The 20,874-nt window shown below is 40.6% G+C and overlaps 1 protein-coding gene and 1 long non-coding RNA gene across 3 annotated transcripts in view; one reads left to right on the top strand and one right to left on the bottom strand.

Annotated features, from left to right (window-relative positions):
• atp1a3b (ATPase Na+/K+ transporting subunit alpha 3b) overlaps window positions 1-20,874 on the bottom strand; it is a 45,447-nt gene that overhangs the window by 24,515 nt on the left and 58 nt on the right. The window contains exons 1-2 of one of the 2 annotated variants that reach the window (XM_080308407.1): window positions 20,241-20,295; window positions 19,677-19,742 (exon numbers count right to left, since the gene is read on the bottom strand). In XM_080308407.1, the coding sequence (XP_080164533.1) occupies window positions 19,677-19,742; window positions 20,241-20,291 (117 nt within the window). In that variant the 5' untranslated portion in view covers window positions 20,292-20,295. Of the gene's footprint in view, window positions 1-19,676; window positions 19,743-20,240; window positions 20,296-20,874 lie in introns of those variants that run through there. The other variant, XM_080308408.1, reaches the window with a different exon arrangement.
• LOC113032867 (uncharacterized) lies at window positions 57-18,691 on the top strand. Its single transcript, XR_003273950.2, has 2 exons — window positions 57-163; window positions 17,684-18,691. It is a non-coding gene; the product is annotated as an uncharacterized LOC113032867 (long non-coding RNA).

The raw sequence follows: 20,874 nt of genomic DNA, 5'->3' as shown, positions 1-20,874 counted from the left end.
TGGCCAATGAGCGCCTCCGACCAATTGTATTTATCCTACTCCACAAGCCAGCCAATAGAACTATATAATTCTGCCCCTCCTGCTTTAATGCAGAATTCCGAGGCTTGCAGCCAGCAGCATCGCGAGTCTCTATCCTGAAATTTTGTATAAATGGACGCACAAGGTTAGATTCTAGTTGTCGTGATTGTGTTTGTTCATCGTGTAATGTATTGCTGTCCCATAAAATAGTGGGTTTTTTTGTGCAGTAGGTTATTGCATGTATAAAGCAAGCACCTGGATGTTGTGTTGGTCCTATCATGAGCATGTTGTGCACATCCATTCCTCAGTAGTGGGCCCGGGCACAGCAGCCAGAGAAAAGAGAGCAGGACATCCAAAGTGTGTGAAATTCAGATAGAAAGAATGAGGGTGAAGTCACGAGCCACAGTTCAGTCATTAGTCTGTCACTGCATATCGGGATGCATGGTCGGCTGCAGAAAGCAGCCTGCAACCTGACTGGCTCCATCAGCAGGTGTACAGTTCTGACAATGCAGAGTCAGCATCTCACCCAACGGGGAGACTTATTCTAAGCAAAAAACAAAACAAAATTTAAAAAAAGGAAAGTAAAAAAGGATGAAACTAGATGAATCTTAATGGAAGTAAAAAAGAAATACAACTTGGATTGTTTAAGCACTACAATAATTTTTGGAAGGCTCACTTTACTTGACATTTATGAGATTAGCTGTCAATCCTACACACAGGATTGACCGGTTCTGCAAGGATACACACTCAGATTAATGAGATAGTCTAACAAATTAGACTGCATTCATTAAACACTGGTCAGGCAGAAAGATGGACAGGCTGGGATGAGTTTTGCTTTCTGTAACGGTGCCAGAGAGTTCAAAGACAGAGAGCATGAAAGAGAGACAAACAGAGGACATGCAAAAATGACAGGCAGCTGGCACGTGTGTAGCAGTGAGTTATCATTGATGGTTTTGGTCGTACATTTTTCTTTTCCTCTTCGTGCTTTGGAATGAAGGCGTGATGCTGCAGTGGAAGCACACATGCAGAGTTGCTAAGTTACACACACACATATATACTATGCATGCATGCACAGCGATGCCTGATTTGCAAGGGAAAGCTGGGAGTCACGCGTGCTGTCCCTGCAGCAGATTGCTGTCATGCCTCACTGGGTTTCTTGCTGTGGGTCCAGACGATGACCACTCAGCCCCGTGAAGCCCCAGAGCATCAGAATGAGGTTAGCTCAGAGTTGGAGGTCAGTCAGCCGTGATGCTTTATTAAAACAAGATGTTATGGTGCACATTGCATTTTTATTTTTTATTATTTAATCTGATATGGGAAGTATGAATCAGTAAAGACGCAATGAGATGCAATTAGCAGTGAGTAATCATTTTGTTTGTGGATGCTTGGTGTTTTCATAACCTTCCCGAACAACCAGATGGACGGGGTAAAGCTTCAAATGCACATTCTGGTAAATCCCACTCATACAACACTAACAAGATGTTAAACGTTGACACTTTGTTTTTCCATCACTGCTTGTCTAAGATCTGATTTCAAAGAACATTTTGCCCCGTCTGTATTAATAACAGGCTTCTGTGTAAATCCAGATAAATGTTGGCTGTTGACCTTTTACCACCCACTCTTCTGCCTGTGGGATGCTCACCCTAAAGTCAGTGCCGGCACTATGAAAAGTAACATGAATATGCACACCTAACCTAACCTGCTTTTTCTGTCACTGTGGTGGAAAATTCTAAGATTTTGACCTTCTCTGTGTTCAGCTGGTTTGGTGGAAGAGAAGGCTCCAGAGCATCATGTTTTCTCTTTATCTAATCCTTTATTACAAGATATACTCAACTGTACACTCTGTCTTTTGTTAGGAATGTTCTGTTTGTATTTTTCCCCCCAAACATTTCTATTGTGGTTTCATGAAGAATCGGGTTTTAATAGTATCCATCTAAAGATATGTCCGTAAAGCTTGAGCAGTTTAGCAATGTGATTTGATAATCTATACGAGATATATAAGAAATGCACAACACTAATGCAGTTTAGTATCCAGCCAGTAATAACATATGCTTATAAACCTCAGGGGTTTCATGGATGGGGAGCAGTCTTGATTAAATCTGACTGTCAGTTTTCACTCTGCAACCACATTGTACATGTAGATATTTTATGCAGAACATCTTTATTATTTTTACCCTTATCTCAACAGCTTCTGTTGCTTTCAGCTTTACAAAATCCTTGCATCAAATAAATAGATATGTAGCCCATATATGCAATGCACAGCTAGGCTTAATAATTTGATCCTGAAGCACTCAGTGCTGCCAGTGAGGGTGACATTGTCAGTGTGGTTGCTGCTAATAAAGTTCTTTTCATTTGAATTAAAATGGCTGCCAGCTGTACCCTTCCATAACCTCTGTCATGCCTTGATGTTTCTCCCTCCTTTCAGCCTCTCTACCTCCCAACGTTTACCCGCCTTGCAGTACAAGAAAGAGGGGGGAGGGAAGAATCCCCCCAAATCGAGTGCTCCACAGCAACAGCAGTCAGATGACCTTGTATCTGTCTTGTTCTGCTGAGTCAGAAATTGAGGGTTGAGTGAGGGAGGGTGGGGGATGCAGGGAGAAAAGAATAAGAGAGAGAAGGAAAGCGAGAGATGGCACAGAGAGAAAGCTGGCTCATATTTTTATTCTTACCGATTCTGTGGATTCTGCTCGCGTTGCTGCGTCTGACTTATTCACATGAAGTAATGAAGTAGAGTTGCATGGCTTCAAGTGCCATGTGCTTGTGTCACGAGTGCATAGTCAGTTATTTTGGACAATATGACGTCAGAGGCTTTGTAGGTGAATGGTGTATATCATGGGGTTTTGCAGTCATAGGTCGTGCGTGTGGAGGCCATGTGGGGAAAAACTGCATGGATCAGACGGAAATAGCATATGTATGTATGGATGCAGTATTTGTTAGTTTCAACATACCTAATGGCAAAATGCTTGCATTAAAACACTATGTCCACACAGAATAGAAAATAATTAAAAGGCATTATTGCTTCTACTGTATTTTTTACTCATCTTTTTCACAAGATTTTGAAACGTGGCTGCAGGAATTTGCTCCTGTTCAGCAACAGAGGGGCTTGTGAGGACAAGTAGTGTATCTGGGCAATAAGACTTGGCTAGCTGTCAGTATTCCAGGTCATCCCAGAGGTGTCGGACAGGGTTAGTGTCATTGCTCTGTGCAAGCACGTTATTGACCCTTCCTTTGTATTGGTAGGCATCCTCATTGGACCTGGAGGGAGATTTAGTTCAGATAACTGCAGAAAAGGACCAGAAGTGCAGCATACGTTGCTAGTAATTATGTAAACAGCTGTGTCCGCATACTTTTGGCATTGCAGTGTATCTATGGATAGCTAAAATTAGGGTTTGAGTGGGGGTGTACGAAGTCATCTGTTTTTGCGTGCGTGTGTGCATGTGTGAAGGTGATCCTAGCTAATCCGGTTTTATAAATGTCTGACATAATCTGTGTTCCACTCACAGTGTCCAGAACAGGGAGAAGGGAGGAAAAGAGGAGACGCAGAGAGAAGTGAGAGGGGGGAGAGAGAGAAAGACGGAGAGGAGCAGGAAGGAGATGGCAGGAGGATAAATGATAGAAAGGCTGATGGGCTTAAGGAGTATGACAGAAAGAAAGCGTGAGAAAGAATGCAGGGAAATAAGACATGGATGAAGGAGAACAGAGCCAGGTGGGTGGTGGAAAATTCCTCTGGGATTTAGCGTGGATGGATTGATACAGGACTGGCAGTGAAGCTGTGGTTATCATACAGCTGCACTGAGGGGAAGGACAGAAGACGTATCATAAATTGGATACAGAACACAAGAAAAGCAGATTAGAAAACAGAAATCTGTGAAAATGATGGAGAGTAGTTTTGTTTGACAGACAATAAACAGAAAGAGAGTGATTTATCTTTATTCACCCTCTCAATCTATGTACGACTGCTGCCTTTACATAAAAGCATTTATTTCAGAGTATAAATCTAACAACTTGCTTTGGCAAGCACAAAGGTTTTCAGGGTTTTATAAACCTAAGAGAATAAACATTTTACAATGATAAGGAAACCCCTGGTGATTATTGGTGGGGTTGTTGCAAAGCAAGCAATCCTACTATATGTTTTTCTCTATTGAAATAAAACCAAAGAAAAGAAACCTTTGCACCTAACTAGTCCTGCACTGCTCAAAAACCAAAATGATCGGCTCGGTGGTGTTCTGTAGTGTTTTGACATATGTTGTACCATTTTTAATTATTTTATGAATGGTTTACAAAAAAACATCCATTAAGGGTCCAGGGGAGGTCGTCAGATGTCGTCTTTCATGTAAACACGAATTACGGTTTGACCTTTAAAAGCCATTTTGCGAGAGGAGTGCTGAGCCCATTTCAGAGAAATTTTGACAGGTTTTATTACCATGAAAACTTTAACTGCTTCTTAACTGACTTTTTAGCAGCATGCCACAGACCAGGTTTCGCAATCACAGCAGTCCAAAGTGGTTTTTCCTGAAACTGAATGGTCTAGTTTTACATGTCACCCTCACTCATGTTAAAGGCCCTCTACCTGCTCACAGCTGTATTATATTTATCAGGGGCAGATCTCGAAACTTTAGAGTCCTGAATCAGTCTGTGTTAGGAATAATTAATACTTATGAATAAGTTTTCACTTTTGTGGTAGTGGGAGCTCAGCCCACTTGTTTTGGGGATGTTCAAAAGTAAGACTCCCACAAAAAGCTGAAAGGAACAAATACAAGCATTTTGTAAAACTTGGATTCCATTATTGTGAACATCATAACCTCTTACAGACACATCTGTTTGTGCAACTCGAGGAAACCCAAGCACCTTAACTCTGCCATTGTTTAGCAAACACTGGGATTTAAAACTGGCAGGCCAGTAATATCAAAATGTCTTGTTTGTTAGATTGCCACGTCAGTGACATCACAGGGTGTAGGTCATTGTTCCTTATTAGAGGCTTTCTTTTGTTAAACCTTCTGGCTCAATGACACCCAGATGACCCAAGCAGAGGACACAACTGCACACATACAGCTAGATTTTAAGTTATGTGGATCATATCATAATGTTTGCAGGGAACGTCAGTAACCTGGTTACTCATACGTGATTCCTACTCAGCAGCATGAGCAAATGAATCACGGGGTTGGAAAAAGCTTAAAAAAGTCAGGTTATGTGAGAGTCAGCCCCCTGCAGTGTGTCCTCCTACAGTCCTCTCAGTCTACATGTTCTCCTGTCCTCTCAGTATCAGCGGTTTAGTACAGTGTAAGCAGTTTTTGTAACAATGCAGAAGGCACACTGGATATCAGCAGCAGACATATATTATCTATAATGCTTTTACTTAGATTCTGTCATATATATTGTTAGAAAGGTGGATGTTCATATTAAACAAGGTCAAAGTTTGAAATTATGAGCTCAGCATATATACAGGTAATAACTATCAGAGAAAAGCTCAAGCTTCAGACTGTTTAAATGCTCAGTTTTTTCTATAATTAGATTTGTATGATGTCAGCGAGCAGGTTATATGCCTAATCTTAGGTAAAGAGCTCTGGCTGTGAGCACAGAGGCCCCTCCTAGCTGCAAATCTTCCAGAAGCAGCCAATCAGAAGACATTTTACTTGAATGGGGAGAAGGGGGGTATTAAAGGAAAAGGAACTTGGTGGAGGGTCTGTGTCAAAGCCCTGTATAAAAGAAATAACAAATATTTTGAACTGTGAACTATATGATAGTCCAATAGTTGTAGAGTTGGAAATTAGAAATATTGGGAACTCGTTAAGAGTCAGTGAGGAGGATCATGTCTTACCTCTTTCTGCAGCTGGTGGTGCCTCAGGGAGCTGTTTAATTGAGCTATGCTAACTGTCCCTGTTATTTACTATAAGTGATTTTACATATTTCACTGAATGATAAAAGACAGAGTCATAATTAAGCACAGTCTGTGCATGTCCACAAAGTGCTACAGGACGTCTAATTAAGGGAAGTAATAAACGCCCTGTTTGGAAGCCAGCCTTTTCTTTCGATACCTATCTCCATCACTATGCAATGCACCACCTTAATGCCCTCTTATACCATTTATGGTAGTGTGTTAAATAGTAAAGTTTGATTCAACTAAATCCACATACAGCTAGCTGGCTCAAACTCTGTCATTATTTCCCGACTGCTTACTCCGTACTCTGAATCTGTTTCAGCTTCGAACATTACACGTCAATTGTCCTGTTATGCTACAACTCACCTGGCTGAGCAGGTGACCCATATGCCAAGAAGTTACTACAGGGGCAGGATCCAGTCGCCCTCAGGGTGTTTCTTGTGTGCCAATCCAGCCCACTATCCTATTTACTCGCTATATTATTCTTTATACAATAAAGGCTAAAATGCCAAAATCCGATCCTGCTATTGGCTGCACAACTGAGCACAAATGCGTAGGAGGAACTTAAAGAGACAGAAGCTAAAAATGGCGTTGCATCAAAGCACAGTGTCCAATATTAAAAGATGCAAACCTTTTGTAATAGACTGAACCTGCAAACCTGCGACTTTGAATAGCAGGAAAAGCAAAGGTGTCAGTGATGACAGTAACTGCTCCAGGCATCTATGCCAGCAAAGCAGCATGTTCAGTGGCCAGACCTCAGACGCCCAGCTATTTATCAGGTTTTTAATTATGTCTGTGCCTATCCTGCTATGTGCTATTAGACTGTCTGCTGCCAGTATCAGAATACAATTTAGAAAACAAAGACAGAGGAAGGATTTTTCAAGAAAGGAAAAAAACTGGTGCTTTCAGTAGACCCATATACTTTTACAGTATATTGAAGTTATTCACCAATTTATTTGATAATCAGCCAAATTTAAACACGACTTCATCTTCCTACTTTTCAAATTATATCAAGTAAATCTTTTTCAGTCACCTCCTCTCTCCTTCTGTCTGTACATCTGGTTCTAAAGCATTTCCTCTCCTCCTCTCCTCCCTCCTTCCTGACTCCTCCGCCTCGTCCGGTAGCTGTCCTTTCAGCACCACAGCCACTACATCAAAGCCTTTCTGCATCCTATTCACCACCATTTTTTTTGCTACTTTTGCCATAACTTAAAATACCTCTCACAAACCAGTCACAGTAATATCTGCAAAAAAGCCATTAATAATGTCATGCTCTTAGTGGTTTCAGTTCATCTGCAACTTAAATTCATTTTTATTAAATTGAACAGATTGTTGAAATCCATTTTTGTGGTTTTGGTTAATGCATTTTCGCACAAAGTTTATCAGCTGCTCATTTCTTTGTACTCAGCTCAGGGGTTTCTCTGTTATATTTTTTTTACAAACACAAATGAGTAAAAGAACTGTGAATGAAAGTAAAATGCACTTAATGTGCTTTCAAAGTCTCAGTGTGCAAGGCCATTAGACATTAAACATCCATCCACTTGTTTTCCGTTTTATGTAACGGCCTACTATTAGGTATTTATTCTCAGTGTGCACTTAAAGCACACTTAAAGTTCCATTAAGACCATAAATGCCCATTACCTCATTTCCCACTGTTAAAGCATTGCAGCAACGCTGCTCTTTCTCACTCAAAAAAGACGTCAAAATAGGCTTTTCACATCAATTAAAGTTGTATTTTCTTAAGCAACGCCTACAATGCACTTGATTACAGAGGTTCTCCCCCATCATTACTTCCAATGGTATATTATTAGGCATTGCACATATTGCATATAGACACTGATCTGGGCAGAGCTAGTCTGAGGTACAACGCGCTTTAAAATTGACTGCAAAACTATATGTGATTGTTTTGCAATGGTGTCTCAATATAGTTCTTTGTTTGGTCCTATTCTGACATGATGGTTGTGCAGTTGGTAGATTATGAATGTCTTGTTTTTAGTTCTGTCAATAGCAGTTTTTACAGTCTTCTGTTATCCAATTTTCATGAACTTGTGTGAATTGTAGCTTCTGTTTCCTGTTCTTAGCTGAGAGGAGCAGCACCCAGTGTAGTCTTCTGCTGCTGCAGGCCATCTGCTATAAGGATCGATACATGTTGTGCATTCAGAAATATCTTCTGCATACTTCGGTTGTACAGAGTGGTTATTTGAGTTACTGGTGCCTCCCTTTTAGCTCCTCCTGCAGCTAGCCATCAACAAGTCATCTTCACTCACTCACTCACTCACTCACTCACTCACTCACTCACATATTTTCTCTTTTTCAGGCCTTTCTCTGTAAACTGCAGAGATGGTTGTATTGAAATATCTCAATAGATCAGCGGTTTCTAAAATACTCAGGCCAGCCTGTCTGGCACTAAACACCATTCCCCATTCAAAGTCATTTAAATCACCTTTCTTCCACATTCAACAGCACATAGATGCTAAGTTTGAACTTCTGCACATCATCTTGATCATGTATATGTGGCTTATTGTACTGAGTTACTGCCATGCGATTGGCTACTTAGATATCTGCATCAACAAGCAGTTGAAAAAGTGCACCTAATAAACAGGCAGTGATTGTATAGTTGCTGTAATTTAACATGTTATGCCACATTTTCTGCCTTTGGGCCTGTACAGTCTCAAAGAGAGGTGATAGTGTCTTTATGTGTCAGGCAGACAACTCAAGGGTCGAGAAATCAGAAGAAAGTTGGCTTGAAGCCTGGGCTGCCTTGTGTTTTTTCTTTTCTTTATTTTGGCTCAAGTTAAAAAAGCTTGTTTCGGACTTTGATGAACTGAGGGAACACACTAAAGCAATGTATTGGAAAAACAAGGATTATTTTGAAGTGTGGGTTAAGCTCCTGCAATACAGACAAAAGAAAAAATTTGCGGCTGGAAGTGAGTGCAAGGTTTCTTTAAATGACCTGCCTGGTTAAACAAAGGTTAAATACCAAAGGGAAGCTTTTTGGATTTATAATGACAGGCCACTAAACACTCCAGCTTAACTGAGGACTTAGATTTTTACTCCTTTTCTATAAACCTTATTTGACTTAAAAGACGCATTCATGTGTATGACTGATGGTTCTTTGTGTTATCTTGTTTGATTTAGATTGAATGTGGCGACTGTTTCTGACTTGGTGTCGATCTCCCGCGTCTGTCCAGGTTTAAAACTCCTCCTATTGGTGGAGCTTCACTGGTGGAATATTCCACTCTCGTCATAGAAGGGAAGCTAACAATTTATGGCAGATAACTAGAAAATATCCAGTGTTTTCAGGGATAGGCCTTTCAGTTTTATCTGAAGAGAGAGTGCCTTGGAGTTCTTTCATGTTTTAGCCAAAAGTTAAATAGACGTTACTGGCATTTTGGAAGATAATTTTAGAAATAAATAAAGTCCATGGTGTTTGTTTTCACTGGATATCCTCAACCAAAGAATACACATTCAAAAAATTCTCAAGGTTAGTCAGTAAAGTTTTTTTTTTTTAATGAATTGTTACTTTGTTTCCTTTTAAAACTCATGTCTCACAGTAAAATCCTGATTTTATTTTTTAAAAGCAAGTGATTTTACTATGATTGCCATGATTTTACTAAACTCTTCTGCATACCATAATGAAACTTAAGAATGTGATAAAGCGATCAACAAAATTAATAGCAGACTGAGTAATATGTTGACAGTGTGCAGCCTGCGCACATTCATAATTAATTCAATCCCAAGCAGCAGTAGTTAAGAAACATAATGTGAAACTTGTGCTGATGATGGTATCAATTATGTGACAGCCACCATGCTGGTGCAGTGGTTATCACTGTTGTCTGTTGTCTGTCTCCGGCTGGCAACCTTCACAGGGTTTACCAATGTACATCTCAGCCTGGATAAGATCCAGACGCCCTAAACTGTATGAGTGGTAAAGAGAAAGGCCTGATGGAGTTAAAACATCCTCATAGATGTGTAAAACACATTTGTGGATTTGCAGTTTTGAGAAAAACTATTTACTGTTGAGTTGATTGAAAAGGCTGATACAACGCTGGCTTTCTAAGGTAAATATTAAGTTACAAAAGGGAGCCCCTCACCTTATCTTAATCAGAATTAACTTAAAACATGAAACCTCGAAAGAGGAAACTGGTCCAAAGTAATTGTCCCTCCTGTTAAATCATGGATTAATTGTTATTAACCACATTTTTTTGAAAAGCTGAGTTCATATCAAGCCTGGGTTTGGCTAATGAAACTAAACTCACTAGCCACACCCAGGCATGTTTACTCCCAGACATGTTGAATCAAGAAATCCCTTAGATAGAAGCTGTCTGACAAAATGAAGTAAGCTAACAGATCTCAAAAAGCAATACATACTGCTTTGATGTAGTGTCACTGATATCTATCTGTCTTGAGAAGGTTACAAAGTCATTTCTAAAGGGAATCTCGTGAACTATAATCCACAAATGGAGAAAACTTGGGACAGTAGTGAACCTTCCCAGGAGTCACTCCAAGAGCGCACTGATGACTCACCCAGGAAGTCACAAAGAACCCAGAACAACATCTAAAGACCTCCAGGCCTCACTTGCCTTAGTTAAGGTGAGAGTTCATGTTTCAACAACAAGAAAGAAACTAGACAAAAACTGTTTGACATTTGCCAGAAAACTTCTCAATAATCTCCAAGACTTTTGGGAAAATATTCTCTTGACTGATGAGACAAAACGCGCACACTGTGAAGTGTTTTCATTGACTATGTGACACAATAGAATGAAATAAAAAACTGGTGTAATTTCAAAGAAGAAGTCCAAACAGGCTAAAAATCTAAATTGGATTTATGGAGTCATTCCCTATATTCCCAACATCTGTCACACATAATAATGATCCTGCCCCAAACAAATGTGGGAACTCTGGAGACTGCCAATAGTTTGGCATTGAAATTTACCATCAGTGCTGTTTATCCTCTACTCTCCAGGAGACTGCTTTGACTTGCCAAGCTTTCTATGGTCGGCCAGGTTCTGATATCAATTTTTGGTTTTTGAATGAGATATAACAAAGCACAGGACTTCTGTATTTAATGCCACAAAGTGTCAATTTGGCTCATAAATGAGGTCACCGCTTTTAAAAATGGCTTTTAAAAACTATGATTATTCAGCAGATTAGCAGATGAGTGGTGCAGTCATTTTTTAGGAATCCTTCACAGCTCAACTGTAATAATTTAGATTTTTTATCCTCTTTCTATTCCAGACAGCACATTAGACCGAATTTGTCGTCCATGGAGGCCAAATTGCTGACTGTCTCACCGCTCAAGCTGCTTTAAAGCTGTTCGCTTTGTATTTTTCAGGTCTGCTGAGCTTGTATTGTGTCACACTAGGTTATAGTAAAGGAAAAGGTTTGCTTAGTTCAGACAGTGCTGGCTATCTGTCAGCATGGGTCAAGTACTTTTCTTTCATTGCCTGTGTGCATCGGTGTATTTGCAGGCATGCATCCTTTGTCACTCTGATAAGTGGCCTGTCGTGTGGAGTAGCAAGCAGCCCCCACCTGATTTAAGAATCCGGCTAGCGTATGAATGCGAGCATAATATACTGTCAGCATCTTGTGTTAGCTGTGCCTTTGGATTCACTGATGCGTGTGAGCTGGCACGTGTGTGTATGTGCAAGAAGGAAGTACAGTAAACAGCCTCGGGAGTGATGGGAATGATGACAGCGTTATAGCAGAGCTGTAGTTGAGCCATGTGCTCCACCAGGGGAAGCGGTCCTTTAATACCTATCGGCCTATCAGGCAGGGGATGCTGGGAGCAGGCCGTCCTTGGGAACGACCTTGCAGGGGGCCCAAGAGATGGAGAGGGTAAAGAGGGAAGAGCACATAGAGGAGCCGGATAAAGGAGGGAGGAAAGAGGGGCTGAGTCACGGATGAGGCAGGAAGTGAGCAAAAGAGAGCAAGAAAGAAAATGAAATGTATTCATCTCAACCTCAGAGGTAATTTAGCGCTACATGAAATAGGCAGATGGATACAATAAGTAGAAGAGTGGTTAGTTGCAGACAGACAGAAGACAGATGAATGAGAGATAGATAGTTGAGGACACTAAGAGGATTAAAAGTTCAGCTGCGTAGTTCTGCCTAACTCCACCTCTCTGTCTTTCTCTCCCTCTGAGGCAGACATGCAGACGTCACCCCATCCAGATTAAATTGACAGCACGCCACACTCTTATTGCACAAGAGTTTCTCTGAAAGGGATGAAAGAGGAGAATAAGAATAAGGCTCACATTTAGAGGTAGTAATAATACGGGCACAAAAATGTGATTAAGGTTGAATAAACGGTCTCCCAGAACTGTTTGCCAAGAAAATGGAAATCTGTGCTGTATGCTTACTGACAGTATGAGAACAATAGATGATGAGATCGATACCACTCAGTCTTATAGTAATTATGATGACGAAGCCAGGAGAGTACTGGCTTGGCTAAAGATGAAGACTGGAAACAGAGCAGCTGACACTGACATGTTAAAAAACAAAACAAATAAGTTTAATGCATAAAAAATATAACTATAAGGAGGGCCAGATGGGATATTTTGCACCGTACTTTTTCTTGGCCAGGTGCAGTTCCTATAAGTAGTTCAGAATATAATCCCGATCTGTAGGCGGGCAGATTTTGTTAACTAGGTATAAAGCTGAGTGAGATGTTCCCACCTGCCTACAGTGTACACTAAGCTGACTTCTCATTGGTTTAACTTCATATTTACCATACAAACAAGGAGCGCTTTTAATGGTGTCGTGTAACTTTTGGCATGAAAGCCGATAAGTGTTTTTTGAAACATTCGAGTGTTCCTTAAAAATACAGTTTATGGAAACAAAAATAGCCTGAAGCTGGATAAAGAGGTGAATATGGTTTTAACAACAGTTGACGGAGATCTAACGGCTGTTTGCTTGCAGAGCGCTCAGCAAGGCATCCAGACCTTGCGTGTGTGGTACGTCAGCAGCAGGAACTGCAGTGCTGTGGTCTAACCAGATGTGTTGCTTTGTGTGGCTGTGCGTGTCCTCATTCTGTTCCGGGTGAGAAAAGGAGTGTTTGCACGTGTGCATGTGTGTCTCCGTGCGTGCATGTAGAAGACAGATGGCATAAAAGGCACCAAGAGCAGAGAGTATGAAGTGACGTGTGGGACTGTATATGTCAGCATATTTCTGCATGGATCATGAGCATGTGTGTGTGTGCTGCTGTTCCCAATGAGTCAGTGTGATGGAGTGCTATGCCAGTTAGGCAACCTCAGCAGTGTTTTCATTATTGCTGCTCCCGGTCGCGTCAGACAGTGGCCTACCGGACCAATCGAGTGATGAACACACTCGTACGCACATACACATGTACACACGAATATAATAAAAAGGTAAAGATACTGTAGAAAAAGAAACATCTCCACTCTGCTTGCTAATTTTGGAAGTTCATTTGTCTTGTGAGTGTGTGTCAGATATGTGCATATCTATGTGTGTGCTCTTCTGTGTCTTCTGTCCCTTAGGCTTGTCCACTGGATGTGTATCTGTGCCCTTATCCCGAGCATGGTTTTGACAGAAAGAGGCTGCCGTGTACTCATTATGGACTCTCTCAGATATTGTTCTCTCAGTAGGGTTGTGTGTTTGTGTCTGCATCCACACAAGATGTGTAGGCTAAATGGGCATTCATAATATATACAAGAAAGAGCTTGTGTGATATAGAAATGTAACAGGCATGCCAGACCTTAAATTAGACTAACCATGATGTCACCAACTGGAAAAGAGGGAATACAAGAGCAACAATATGTTCAAACCTTCTCCTCAAGAACGTTGCCTTTGAGCAAAGCTCTTAACCCTAAATGGTCCAGGAGTGCAGTGTTGTGGCTGACTGTGTGCTCTGACCCCGGCTTCCTGATGTTTTATTTATGGTACTGCGGTTTTGTCTGTTTGTGCATGCGTTTGCCCACAGAGAGAGGCTTTTAAGCAGCACAAACATGCTCCCATGTAGTCCTCAAAATCTCAATATGGATGACACCGTGTGCCGGGTGAATGCCGATTTGTTGACTGTGGCTGGAACGGGGAAGGGAGTGACAGCGGCGGAGTTCATCGGCAATGGGAGACGCGTGAAAAACATGTCAAAGATAAAAAAATACAGCATGAATCCCCCCAAGGTTATGCATGACAGTGCGCAGGAGAACATGCAGTTGGCAACTTAACTGCACACATGCGCACAAACACACACAAGCATAAACAAGTGAAGCGGAACGTTATCCCACAGGCAAAGCTGAAGGGATTGTCAGATTTCCATTTAAACTTCCACAGATATTTTACAGTGGCAAATCTGAGGTCATCATCATCCACTGACGACCAAGGTGAGACACAGAGGGCAGTGTGGCCCTTGGAGGCAAACTTGTGGAAGAAAGTATTTTTTGGTTTTATACAGTACTGTGCAAAAGTTCAGACTTTCTTGAAATTTTGTAAAATTTATATTGAGTAATAGATCTCCAGGCTTTTTCGAATCATAAACATAACTCAGCCTGATAGAAATAAAATAATATTTTCACTAAACAGCTCCCAATGTCATGGTACTGGGTCTGCGACCCAGTGTTGTGTGTCGCAGACCCAGTACCTAAAAAATATCTACAGTAGATGAACAGTAAGGAAAATAAAATTAAAAAACACTGCAAAGATGTGACACAGGACTTGAGAAGTGCAGTTTACTGAAGCCTCATCAGAAATGGTCTCAATGGAAAGGTGACCAAATTACAACATACAATACTATCTGGAAATTATCTGATTGGCAACAGCTACATTTTTCAACATAAAAACAACAACATAATGATCCCAAACACACTGCCAATGCACTAAAAGCATAACTGGATAGGAAAACAATTAGTCATAAATTGGCTTCTGCAGAGCCAGGACGCCAACATTATGGAAGCAGTGTGGGATCATCTTGAAAAAGAATGGAACAAAAGGCAGCTGAGATCCAAAGAACAGCTTTGAATGTCCTTCAAGAAGGCTTGAGAGCTATTCCTGAAGATAATAAGAAACCCAAATGTTTAAACAAAACACTTATTTTCTATTTTCTTAGCAAGATACAGAGAAATGACGGGGGCAAGGCTCAAGACTTTTTCACAATACTGTCCCAGGAACCAGCGATTTTAAAATTCTATTACTTTTGTACTTTTGTTTGTGTGGATCTATTAATCTCAATCTCATCTTCTTAATATTATGTGTTAAAGGGGAAAAATGCATCATAAAGTTGGATTTTCATTGTGTCAAACATGCTTTCAGCAGCAGATAATGGCATACAGCCCACATTGAAATTCCAGTAACAATCTCTGCAGCAAGATAAGATTGAGATCAATATATGAATATAATGGGATAGATGTCTTTGTGTTCTTTGGAGCTAACTGTGCTTGAGGATTATATTGATAAATTCAAGCCCTGGTAATCTGTTTCCATGAGGATTATGGAGTACTTCGGGCATGGCTGCGGGCTTGATCAAATTGACACGAACATCTGGACACACCCTGGCAGGCTAATAGGGACACACACATACACACACAAACGCACACCTCATCAACGTAAGTAGCTCTAACCCTCAAATAAATCATGATTCATTAGATTATGTCATGTCAGCTCGCACATGCTAACATGTTGTGCTGCTAAATCAAGGCTTGTTTCCTCTGACTGAATGAGCGGTTTAGCCATTCATGTGTCATTATTCAAGTATTTCCCTGGCAGCCATTTGAATGTATTAGTGTGTCTGTGTGTATGTGTATGGGAAGACAAGGTTGCGCGACTGCCCAGAAATGTGATTTTGGATTGAATGAAATTAGGGATGATAAAGGGGAGGGAGTCTGGATGAGAACCCAAGAGGCACTCAGTTGTTCAAATGTTGTGCCATCACGGGGGAATAAAACATCTGGCACTGTGCTGTGTTGACTTCACTGGCTGGTTTTACTCGTTCACTCTGTCAAACATAGAGTGAAGCAAAGTGTAACCCAGGCTGATTAGGGAGCCAGTGTGTCTCAGTGCAGGAGTAGCTCTATTGTAAATAATACTCATAACTGAAAGGCCAAACTATTGTGGGTTCATTTTATTTAAACAGCCAACTCTTATTTATGTCTAAGTACAAGCTTTGTTTTTGTGTGCTTCAAGGAGCTTTTGTCTTGATGATTTAAAAAGATAATAAATTGAAAGATGTCTTAATAAACTACAGACACATTAAAAATTTAGATGGAGACAATGAGAGCTCATGAATGGTTTAATGAGTATGTTTAATCAAGCCTCAGATAATCTAGACTATGCAAAGAATCACTCAAGTGCTGTGATAGCCCAATTCACTGCAACTTACCATAATGACAAGCTGTTGTTTGTATCCAAGAAGCACAAGGACCTTAAGCTCTGAACATCTGCCAATCATCTGCCCATCATTGCTTACCTGTCTGAGCTATGGGCAGATTCTTGGTTAGTTTAGTGGAGTTTATTAACTCAGCTGAACATGAACAGATCGAGAGGGATATTTTGGCATGCAGACTAAAACACCCAGGGATCGTCCAACCAGCCGCTGAATTGGTAGATGGTATCCTGCTCCTGCGCTAAAGCACTCCACTGGGCAGTTTTGTTGAACCTCATGCTAAATCGAAACATTTTCAGAAACTTTATAAAGCCACCTCTAAAACAAATTCAGCAAACAGAGTTAACCAAAACCTAACCGTACCTTTAAGCCAAGTTGAGGTTACCAGTGACCTGGCGGGTGTCAAGCAGGTGGCTTGAAAGTAAAAAATTGGGGGCTAAAGATGTCAGTAAAACACTACAATACCATTATGAAGGTTAGGTAGAGCACAGGAAAGGATCAAATTCAACTTTACACTTAAAGTTGTCACTGCAAACAATTTACAAGTGTCATTTTTCTGATAAGAACCCTCCATAAAGTATTTCATGACAGTATATTCATGTATACTGATGATTCACATTTTCTCTGATAACAACAACATTTGAGTCACGCACTTCAAAACCTTTAATTGCTTTATGACACAAGCGCTAGTTTTTCAAATAAGCTTGAGCTTTGCTGCAGAGCCTTTTTTAGAATTTCTTACTGGAGATTTATTTCTAGCATTTGTTACTGAAGACTTGATGACATTTTAGAAAAATATTACACAGCAGAGGGAGTTATATAACACAGAATAAAGGGCACTTCCCAGAGTCTGCATACATTTATGTGGTAAATGGAAACCCCATAATTAATGTCATTAATAAACATTGTATTAGCAAATAAAACTTTGGAAAATCTAAAGACTGACAAACCTCAACACGTCAGTTACACAAAGGCTGTGACAAACACTGTTCCTGTAGAAGATGCTTTGTTGTAGATATTAATTCTTGATGTAAGGAAAGAACCTCAATCCTTAAAGAGGAGCGCATTATCTAGTAAGCATTATTAAAGCTATTAGTTACTACTTACGAAGCCTTTACAGAGAGCATCTGGATACAAGTGATCCATTGTTTAATTTATGCAGCAACTTATAAAATTTTTTCCACATCTAACTTGTCATTCATGGAGAATCATCTGATTAACCATAAATCATTAAATGTCAGCAGTGTTCGTGGCATCATCACTTGTGATTGACACTTTTAGTTGTAGTTTTAACCTAAAGGCTGAAGGCCTTTCTCATCTCATCCTGCTGAGTGAAGCTTATCGTAACATATTCAGATATGCCAAAGGACTTCCTTCTATATCGAATAAAGCCAATAAAACGTGACTTTTCTCTCTCTCTGCTCTGTCTCTCGCCCTCATCTTATCCAGGTGGAGCACCTGCTTTAGATAAAGAGAACATGCACGTCCGTGCACACCCACCGTCCCGCCTGCAGCTGCAGTGCAGGCCGAACGGCTGCGATTGGAGAGAGGAAACCCGCCCCTGTTTGATTGGACCAGAGCTGGGACTCAACATAATATCACCTGCATAAGAGGAGGACTCTTGTGTTGCTAGGCTTGTTGAAAATGAATATTTCTTCAGTTTACACAAGGAAAAAATAAATAGATACATAGATAAAGGATCAATAAAAAGACAAAATATGAAAGGAGGGGAAAGACGTGTCATGAGGACAGAACTACAGATCAGCAGTGAGGCTCATATGAATGTGTAGTGTAACAGCCACTTCTCAATGCATCACTCTCACATACTAAATATTTTAGCAGAGGCTGGATAACATCCTGTCAACAGCTCATTGCTGATAATAACTGAGTAAGTACTTATGACATGATAACATCATTCATGGAAAAGCATAAGAGAAGCAGGGAGACTTGAGCTCACTCGGGGAGATATTTAAAGGGCATGTTGGACATCCCACCTATTTAAATGAAAAAATGTGGTGACAGTTAAAGGGAGACATTCAGTAAGTACAGAGTGAAGGGAACCACTGTTTAACCGTTAGAGATCAGGACTTCCCCAGGAAACACAGTTGCACATATCGCACACAGAGAGGCTATTCACCCAATGTACAATGGGCAATATTGAGGTTACTGCTACTATTTTTCTCTGTACGAGATACACCCCTCCACTCACACATATTCATACAGTGTTTTATTGTTTCTTTCAAGTGTTGCTGACATGTTACTGCCTCGGTGAGCACAGTAAGCTTTTCTAAATACAGATACTTTCATTTGGAAGAACGTTGTTTGGTTTTTCTAGGTCTCTAAGCCCGAAGCATGAAATAATTTCCATAATTTTCTATTTTTTTTATTTGTTTTGAAAAATGAAGTGTTTATTGAACCTCCTGGCAGATAAAATAAATAAAAAAGATTAAATATGAATTTGCATATATGGGTTTTAATTTGTATCGTATTTACTACATCCAGCATTATTTTTATTATATTATTATAGATCCAGCTTTCCTGTTTTCTCCTATCACAATAAAAGCTGAACAGTCCACAAATGAGTTGTGATTCATGTCACTATGTAGACTGGTCCAGGACCAGTGTTACTATATGATATTTATAAATGATGGTAATACACACGTGCATATTGTCTTAATGCACATATCATATATTATTGTAAATATCTGACTAGTTGTTCTTTTTCATGCTTTTTGGACAGCCATGCATGCAGACAGCTCATTTGCCTGTAAAGACAATACAGATGTTGTGATAACATTGTTGCCATTAATTAATTTGTCCATAATAATTGGTTCAAATCTGTGACAATCTTTTGTAGCCTTACAGGAAGATTAAAGCAAAAATAACAGCCTCCAGTTGTTACAATCAGAAGGCTTTTGTTTTTCCTGATACAAAGCATGTGTGGAACAGCAACAACCAGCCAATCAGATAATCTGGTCACTCGACACTGCAGCACCTACAATCTTTGGGGAATTATTTATAGTCTCACTTGACCCTGCATTAAATGTCTTTTAAGGTTAATACATTTTCTTCAAGAACAATCTGTCACTGGTCATTTTTTTTCTTGAACGTTCACAGATTCACATACGTTTTTTTAATAGTAAAGCATGTAACTAAACCATTTCAATAACCCTGTCTGTGGGTTCAAAGGAAGCCCATCTGCGAAACAAAGTTAAAATTTGAACCAATCTGATGTGATCCAGGCCTCCCCCAGCTGCTGTCTGCTGGCCTCGTCTGCCCTCCAAATTCAGCTCCCCCGTTAATCCTCCAAAGCTCCTCTTTCTCTTTCACGGCCTGTGCCCCTTATCTACATCACCCTCTCTATCAGTTTCTCCCTCTTTCCACTCCCCTCTTGACTCACATGCCTTCCCTTTTGCGCAGGCGTCTCGACAGTGTCACTCACCACGGGGCCGGTGTTGAATCCTCCCTCGCCCTCTTGCTCTCTCCTCAGACATCGTGTTCTTCTGGCCTGGTGTTTACAGAATTGAGAAGTGAAGGCGTTTAGAATGGGGAAAAATATAAGAGTGAAAGCTGGAGAGAGAAATGGGAACAGATGAGGAATTTTTTTTTTTGGGGGGGGGGGGGGGGGGGGGTTGTAGGCTTCTCAAGATAATTCCTGGAAGTTTTCTTTTGAAAAGACAGGACTTTTCAGGTATAATGTACTTGAAAAACTTGCTCACATGGCCTTTAGTTTTTACTGTTGATAACATATGAGCACAGATCCTGTGCACATGGAGATGGGGAGCTCGTTTCATTTCATTCTCCTGTAGCTGCTTTAAGGTTCAGTTCTAAGTAGCAGGACTAAATCAAATCTCTTTCCTCTTTTATGATCTTTTCCTTTCAGTCTGCTGCTTAAATGCTACTGCTAGCTTTAATCTGCACTCCTAAAATAGATACTCAAGATCCTTCAAGATGTTCTGTGAGTAATCCCTGTCAGGCCTGTACTTATAAATGTGTCTTTACTCACCAACCAAGCTATCAGCATGCAACCAAACATGCTCATCATTGTCATGCACATGATGAGCCCAGGCAGTGTTTGTCCATCGGATGAGGCAGCTGGTGGCTTGCAAAGAGCACTCAGGATCACTGTAGCTGCATGAAGTGAGTTTCTTTCTGAGCCTTTAACATCTTGCCACACATTTGCTTTACTTCGCAGCCAAGGTCACCCGGTAATTCCCTGCTTACCTACTTTACTGGGAGTCAAATTAGTAGTCTCCTCCCCCCCCCCCCCATCTTCTCTGTCCACCCCGATTCTTTCAATCCCTCTCTTCTGCCTCTATTTTTAACCAGCTTAGCAGCACTGAAGGCATGGAAGGTTTATTCTCTGCCTTCTTCACTCATTACCTAAATGCCAGTTCACGAAGTCTAGTTATGAGAACCCTGCTAGCACACAATAAAATCCCAGGTACCACTTGAGCTTTCACTGCTTCTGCAGAGTGAGCTGACCTTGACGTTAAGTTTTGAATGGCCCTCCGAAAAAGAATATATTATGTCGGGAGTAATCCCATTACACACAGAGTACTTCCTAGAATCACCATGTACCTGTGTGATCAGAATTTCAGGCAGGGAACAGATTGCAGAGTCATGGTGAGTGCTAGTCA

Source organism: Astatotilapia calliptera, chromosome 11 (genome assembly GCF_964374335.1).
Source record: "Astatotilapia calliptera chromosome 11, fAstCal68.1, whole genome shotgun sequence".
NCBI classification, from domain to species: domain Eukaryota; kingdom Metazoa; phylum Chordata; class Actinopteri; order Cichliformes; family Cichlidae; genus Astatotilapia; species Astatotilapia calliptera.
The sequence above is the reverse complement of the archived record's forward strand: the minus strand, read 5'-3'. Positions and strand labels throughout refer to the sequence as shown.